The sequence below is a fragment of the Scomber japonicus genome, chromosome 7 (assembly GCF_027409825.1).
Source record: "Scomber japonicus isolate fScoJap1 chromosome 7, fScoJap1.pri, whole genome shotgun sequence".
NCBI classification, from domain to species: Eukaryota; Metazoa; Chordata; class Actinopteri; order Scombriformes; family Scombridae; genus Scomber; species Scomber japonicus.
In genome coordinates this window covers 16,839,080-16,846,876 of record NC_070584.1, presented here as the reverse complement: position 1 = coordinate 16,846,876, position 7,797 = coordinate 16,839,080, and the positions used below count along the sequence as shown (strand labels likewise).

Genomic DNA, 7,797 nt, shown 5'->3' with positions numbered 1-7,797 from the left:
CATATTTTCCTGTCTCACTGTAGAGGTCACAGAAATGGAGACTTCAAAGATACTGTTTACAAATACGAAGACAAGTGATTTTGCAGAGGCCCTAACTACACTGTTATTGTGTTCATTAGGAACAACTGAGTCCCTAATGACTAATTGATTAATTGTGCAGTCTATTATTTCGTTCCTGCACCCCAGCAGATCTGAAAGGGCCACGGCTGGAGTTAACAGTCTTATTGGAAAGACGCGTTCCTTGCAAAGGATAATAAGGGAAAATAGCGGAATTAATTGGGTTTGATTAAGAGAGCTTTTCAATGGGACACAGCTTTTTCGCATGACATAATTAGAGGTCAGTTAAGGGGGTGGAGGGGAGGAGGCGGGGGTTGAGAGGGGGATTTGCTTGTTGGCGCCAGTGTTGTGTGGGTGTGTCTGTGAGAGAGACAGATAGACAGACACAGTAAGGGAGAGAGAGGGAGAGAGAGAGTGAGAGGGAGGGAGGGGGATGCTTCCTTCACGCTTGTAGAACTATGTTGTGTCTGATGTGGTAAATTTCTATAGGCTCACTCACCAGAAAACACACAGTGAAGTTCAGAGGGGGCCCTTCGTACACTCAGTGTGTCATTATTATCACTACACTTGCCAGCATTAAAGACACAGCGCTCAGACTTTTGTTCTAGCTGCATGGTCATTAGCGGTGCATTTCAGAGACTACATCATTGTATAGGACAGGGTGGTGACAGATGAACACATAGGCTACCAACCACGTTTTTGGATAAAACATATAAACAGAGTGAAACATTTATTGTACATGCACCCATTCATGCACACACATAGAGTATGAATTTGTAATCTTATTATAGTCTAATCTAAAACAGGAGGGGGGCAAGCAAGCGCACAGATCTAAAAATACCTCTGAAATGACATAAACCAAAACGAGGCTTCACACCTGATTAGATTATGAAATATTTCATCGCTAGCAGTTTTTTTCAAAACTGTTCAGTGGCTCTTTAATCCCACAGGCAGCAGCCATCCACCTTACTAAAGGGTCTTTGAGACATTTCACTATAAACTACAGGGAAGATTTTCTGCACTGAACTATATGTTCCAATAAAGTGGATGGAGAATCTCACCCTTGGAGATCAGGTCATATTTGTTTTAAAAGCTATCCTTTTTCCCATGTGCTATTGTTACTGATGTCCTAAATTTAGGTCTGCAACTAATGATTGTTTCCATCATCACTATTGTATTTTCTCGATGTAATGTGCAAATAGTCATTATGTCAAAATTAAATGTCAGAATATTGTGAAAATGTTTATTTCACAAAGCCTCAAATGTAATTTGTCCTGACCGCAAGTCCACAACCCAAAGATATTCAATTTTCTATCACAGAAGACTAAAGAAATAAGAAATTCACATTTGAGAAGCTGGAATCAGAGAATTTGGAAATTTTAACTTCAATGATAAATCAACTATCAAAATAGTAATTTAATTTATTTGGCAACTCATCGATTAATCAACTAATGGCTGCAGCTACCTGTATTCACTCAGAGACTCATGTTGGGGATGTTTGATTGACAAATGCTTGTCTCGTTGCAGACAAATGTGTGTGAGGAAAAAGCTGAACTATGTGCTTTTTTTTCACAGAATAAAGGTTAAAATAGCATTACCAAAGTTAATTGAGAAGCAGGAGGCATAAACTGGTTCAAGACAGTACAGGCTACACACAGTCTGACTGATGGATTGGGTTGTCTTGAGCATTGATCTATGTTAGCACGCCATCTATGTTTGAAACTAGGACATGACAAAGAACTGACCCACACTAATTCAACTACAATTCAAAGGGGGTTCACTAACATGGGAAACATTTTTAGAGTGCCAAAGCAAAACAAAAAAAATACGTATTATTAAATAAAGATCCATTAGAATACAGAAATCTGCAACACATTGCAATGTTGCAGACAAATATATAAATGAGAAAAGGGTCAAAAATATAGATATTGCAATTAAAAGATATAGGCTACACACACATAAGTGAAAACTGTATGGACGATGCAACGATTTGTTTTGTAAAGGAATATACTTAAATATATCTGCTCTGTCTGTATGTACAGTACTGTGTTGAAATGTTACACACATCAACACACACACAGAGTTGCATTTCCGTGTTTTGGTTTGAGGGTCTTACGTCACTGGGCGACATAAGTCCCACAATGCAGCGTCATTTTCAGCTAAACTGAGTGACTTTATGTCCTCTGACAGTGAACAACTTTAAACATACCTCCTGATTCTCCTCAGTTCTCTAGTAAGTGTTGCTCCTGTTCTTCGCTGTGTGGTTGCCGGTGTTTAGTTGTCGGTTTGGTGTCTGTAGCAGATATACACGTTAGCCACTAGCTGAAGAAGCTAACTCCAATTTTCTTTCAGCACAAACATGGCGTTAAAAATGCCACTTTGATGACATTTATCTACGAATGAGGCTCTTGAAATGATTTGTACTGGTTGAAAGTTGACCATGACCTAGTTAAAGTTAGCTTACTTTATCTGTCCTAATCAATATGTCAGCGTGATCAGCTCAAAGTTAAAGATAAAAACTTGTTATGATTATTTACTTTAAAACGCTGTGAACCAGAGGACAGGTGACTGCTGGATATAGCTGTACGACGTGCTTTGAAATATCCTGTGACGTTTTCCCATTAGAAATAACTACAGACCCATAAAACTAAATATTCTGGTTTATAAACTGAAGTCATTATCAGGATGATGCATAATCTTTTTGTTATTTTATAATCCATTAACAGTGTCAGTGTAATGTGGAGTTAAAGTATTGCTGATGTCATATTTTCTGTTTAATTGATCAGGTGTCCATCCTTTCAGCCTGTGGCTGTGGGATCAGGATAACGACTAATAAACTAATAATGGATCCTGAATCTGAACATCGCCTTCTACGTCAAATCAACATTCAAAATGACAACTTGAGCCCTGTTGTGAGTTGTTTTTTTCCATTTTCGTCACTGTCGGTTATTCAAGTCAGTATCAGGATAGATTATGCATTAACTGTTTAAAAGGTAGCTATAATTAGTCCATTGGCAAATTATTGAGACTTTAACATTTATTTGTTATGCAGAAAATGACACAGAGTCTGTGTTGTCGGAGACCCAGCGGCTCACCATTAACTTCACCCAGTAAGTTTGGAGACAGATTCATCCCGACCAGAGCAGGGGCCAACTGGAATATCAACTTCCACAGGATCAATGTATGAACACGTTGAGGTTTGCTGTGGAGTGTGTTTGCTTGTTACACGTACTGTTTGTCTAAAGATTTGAATTGTTACTTAGTTTGTATGAAGTTAATTATGACTGAAATAAATGACAGTGCCTTTCTGATGTTAAAATAGGAAAATGAGAAGTCACCAAGTCAAAACAGAAAGACAAAGGATGCTTCTTCTGATAATATCAAAGGTAAATAGCTTTTTTCTTTTTGTGTTAACACAAACATACTTGCTTTATGTCTAATAAATCAAACTATATTTTTGGGCATGTAGCAGATGGGCTGGCCTACTCTGCCTTATTGAAGAATGAGCTGCTAGGAGCAGGAATAGAAAAGATCCAGGATCCGCAGACAGAGGACAGACGTCTACAGCCTTCGACCCCTGAGAAGAGGAGTCTTTTCTCTGTATGAACATTTCATCTCACGCTGTCTATATATTTGATTATAAACATAAATCAAGCTGCTGCTGTCAGAACACACATTCACACATACATTATGCTCTGAGTACTCACTAGGGTTAACAAATGTGTGTACAGTTTTCCTCTAGTGGTTTATTTGTTTAGTGTGTTTATTTGAATGAAACTAGTGAAGGGTATGATGTTCTCTTCCTGTGTGCTCTTTTCAGTACTCACTTAATACAAAAAGGTCATCACCAGACGAAGGCATCAACATCTCCCCCTACTCTCTATCACCTGTCAGCATCAAAAGGTAAAACATTTTGTTTTCAAATCATAAACAGAGAAATTGTTATTAGATGTACATTTTTGCACTGGGGATTCATAAAGTTTCACCTTTCCTGGTACAGTCAGAAGTTGTTGCGTTCACCAAGAAAGCCAACTCGGAAGATCTCCAAGATACCCTTTAAAGTCTTGGATGCTCCAGAGCTGCAGGATGACTTTTACCTTAATTTGGTGGACTGGTCATCTCTCAACGTGCTCAGTGTCGGCCTGGGCACATGTGTTTACCTGTGGAGTGCCTGCACCAGCCAGGTACTGCAATGTGTTCCTCTGTATAACTATTTTTCGAACAATAATGTCTGTATATGAAAGCTATTTATGTTTTTTGGCAAGATTCATTACTGTGTTGCTCTACTGAATCACTGCTGAACTCCACTTGTGACCTTTTTTCAGGTAACAAGGCTATGTGATCTATCAGTGGAGGGAGACTCAGTCACATCAGTTGGGTGGTCTGAAAGGGTGAGAGCACATCGCTTACTGCCTTTTGGAAACTGTCCAGGTGGATTTTTGTTTGAGCTTTGTTAGTGAGAAGTTTCTTCATGTTTTTAGGGTAACCTGGTAGCAGTGGGGACGCACAAAGGCTACGTTCAGATCTGGGATGCGGGTGCTGGGAAGAAACTCTTTTCTCTGGAAGGACACACGGCCAGAGTTGGTGAGAACACTTGCTGTGTCAGTCAGCCTGCACTGATTTGAATTAACAGTTGACAGTCTCAACAATTGTGTCCTTAAAGAAATTATGCATTTCAGACAAGTGTTGTGTGACCACACTTGAATAAAGTTTTACTTAACTCAAGCTTTACTTTATCCTGTGTCTGTCCACAGGAGCATTAGCCTGGAATGCAGACCAGTTGTCTTCAGGGAGCCGTGATCGTATGATTCTTCAAAGAGATGTACGGACTCCCCCACTACAGTCAGAGAGACGGCTACAGGGACATAGGCAGGAAGTGTGTGGCTTGAAGTGGAGCACTGACCATCAGCTGCTCGCCTCTGGTGGCAACGACAATAAGGTAGAGTTGTTGTTCTTATTGAACCCACCTCTGTTTTTCTGCATTTACTCAGTATATTCATTGATGAGGGTGATATTTGTCCTCTCAGCTGCTGGTGTGGAACCATTCCTCACTGAGCCCAGTGCAAGTATACATGGATCACCTGGCTGCAGTGAAAGCCATTGCCTGGTCTCCCCACCAACATGGCCTGCTCGCCTCTGGGGGCGGCACTGCTGACCGCTGCATTCGATTTTGGAACACCCTGACGTCTCAGCCACTGCAATGTATGGACACCGGCTCACAGGTCTGCAACCTGGCCTGGTCCAAGCATGCTAATGAGCTGGTAAGTGACTCCAGATACACACCATGCACCATTGAACAGTTGCTATACTTTCTGAAATTATTAAGATATACTTGTTGTGATGATAACACTTAAGACCAGAATCTCATATCCTAATATATGTAATTTCATATCCTGACAGCGATACCTGTCCCGCTATAGCACATTTCAATGTGACTTGTGCTGTTCACATTGTCAGAAACAAATCAGATATGGGTCACATTTGAGCGAACAAATCGGATTCAGGTCACTTTTAACTGCAGTGTGAACGTAGCCTTAGTGTGCCACCTAGTGGAGAAAACTTGTATAGATGCATGATACCTGATCAGGAAAAGGTGCCTCAGTTTTCTGTATTATTATGTTTTTAGATATCTGTACAGTCTGTCAACTATTTCACTGACATTGCTGTCAAAGTTTAGATCAAACACGAATTACAAGAGCATGACCTACAAACATATCTACAGGTGTCACTGGAGATACTCTCTCTGTGTGTGTGTGTGTGTGTGTGTGTGTGTGTGAATGTTTATCTACTTATTACAATGTCTGATAAATGCCCGGGTCTGAAGTGGAATCGTACATGTCAATATAGTGGTAACTTACAGTTCACCAAAAAAATACACTTAATACCTTTTTATTAAATTCCCTCAAAGCCTTGACTACAAATATTATATGAGCCTGAGCAAATATGCAACTTGACTGGTTGGCAGAGGCATATAACCTCAAAGTGGTATTTCTAGTTTATAGTTTGTACATAAATTGAATCAAGTTGTAGGGATTTGTCACTTTGACATTAGTCTTTTGTTGTTGTTGATCTGTTTTAAAAAGCCTGTTGCACTGATGCCACCTTATCCTGGTCCTACATCTACATCCACTCTGAGTGAATGTTGAAAACAATTAAACATGAAAAAGTTAGTTAATTGTGATACATCGGCACATTTCAGCATTATCTGGTGGCAGTTTTTCTGAAATTAAAGATATTTCCATTAACACACAGATGGCCTGTTACAGCCTGCTTTGTCTTCAGTTAAATGTTTTTCTCAAACTTATGAATTCATTTCACTTATTCATTTTTTTTTGACTGAAATATTCACTAAAAGGTTCCTGTTTGCATCTGTAGAAATGTGACCTTCCTGCAAATAGACAATGTAAATGCATTGTTATGGCCAGTAGAGCTGTCTGACTAGTGTTGGTCTTGTCTGTTTGCAGATATGATATGTGAATGTAAACAGTTTATTGATTATGACACTGACTCTTTTTCCAGGTGAGCACCCATGGCTACTCTCAGAACCAGATCTTGGTGTGGAAATATCCAGCGCTCACCCAAGTAGCCAAACTCACAGGTCACTCCTACAGAGTGCTCTACTTGGTCAGTTAATCTGTGTTGTTAATGTTATTGTATGTATGTATGTATGTATGTATGTATGTATGTTATATATGTATGGTGTGTATATATATGTATGGTATATATGTATATATGGCTGTCTTCCAAAGGTCAGGGATGTTTTCTGTTACGACAGGCAGATTAAAAATATAAGTTAAGAATTCAAATAGTAATGGAGCTACTAGTAATAGAAGCCATGGCTCTATATGATCAGCCCTTAGTCAATAGAACAGAGACCCAGAGAGCATTAAACAGTTCATGATAAAAGGCCTCAATATAAAGGGCTGAGTGCCTATTTTGTTTGCTCAGCAATATGCACTAGTACGATCAGAGACAGTGGGAGGAAATCCAGCACTTTCAAAGAAGTAACCTGATGAAATAAGATGTTAATTGAATGCATCTCACATTTTCTTTAGAACTAGACAGTAGTAGAACACTCGATAGTTTCACTGGGTATGGATGAAGTAGGACTATGTAATAATGATTTAACTGTTTTCTGTTGATGACAATATTGCCAGGCAGGATCTATTTGTTTTTATTACAGCAACAAAACCAAGGATTGTTCCTATTTTTGATTCTGAATTTCTTAAAAGGTGCACACTGGCCTCTAAAGCCAAGTGTGAGGTGTGAATTGCCATGTTAATATTAAAGCCTGCTACCTTTGCCAGATTATTTGGTTAGATTATGTTTGATCTTTTCTTTACATTTTAGGCCATGTCCCCGGACGGTGAGGCGATCGTCACAGGAGCTGGAGACGAGACGCTGCGTTTCTGGAATGTGTTCAGTAAAACAAGGTCAACAAAGGTGAGAAAGCACTGAGCACTTTGTGGTTACAGACTCTCTTGTATCTGCAAAGTAATTAATCATATAATCTTTTTGTTGCAGGAATCTGTATCGGTTCTAAATCTCTTTACCAGGATACGGTGACTTTGAAAAAATAATATAAAAAACTCTATTGACTGATGAGTGTCACCACTGGACAACTCATCACCATGGTGCTAAGAACAGACAGAACAAACTAAGGCATTTCGTTCATTTTTTTCACAGAGGAAATGGCAGCGAGAACTACTTAACGAGTGTGATTTTCTTTTAATTTTTTAT

The 7,797-nt window shown here is 39.2% G+C and overlaps 1 protein-coding gene across 2 annotated transcripts; it reads left to right on the top strand.

Annotated features, from left to right (window-relative positions):
* Positions 1 to 2,172: 2,172 nt before the first annotated feature.
* Positions 2,173 to 7,797, top strand: LOC128361476 (fizzy-related protein homolog). Of its 2 annotated transcripts, none has more exons than XM_053321949.1 (14): positions 2,173 to 2,290; positions 2,844 to 2,969; positions 3,110 to 3,238; positions 3,380 to 3,443; positions 3,527 to 3,657; positions 3,878 to 3,960; positions 4,058 to 4,241; positions 4,383 to 4,448; positions 4,539 to 4,641; positions 4,812 to 4,996; positions 5,085 to 5,318; positions 6,577 to 6,681; positions 7,408 to 7,500; positions 7,582 to 7,797. In XM_053321949.1, exons 2-14 carry the CDS (start codon positions 2,901 to 2,903, stop codon positions 7,621 to 7,623), a joined length of 1,488 nt encoding a protein of 495 aa, XP_053177924.1. In that variant the 5' UTR covers positions 2,173 to 2,290; positions 2,844 to 2,900; the 3' UTR covers positions 7,624 to 7,797. The 2 variants fall into 2 exon arrangements, with proteins under 2 accessions (XP_053177924.1, XP_053177925.1); XM_053321950.1 differs by having other exon boundaries at positions 2,197 to 2,290; positions 2,860 to 2,969.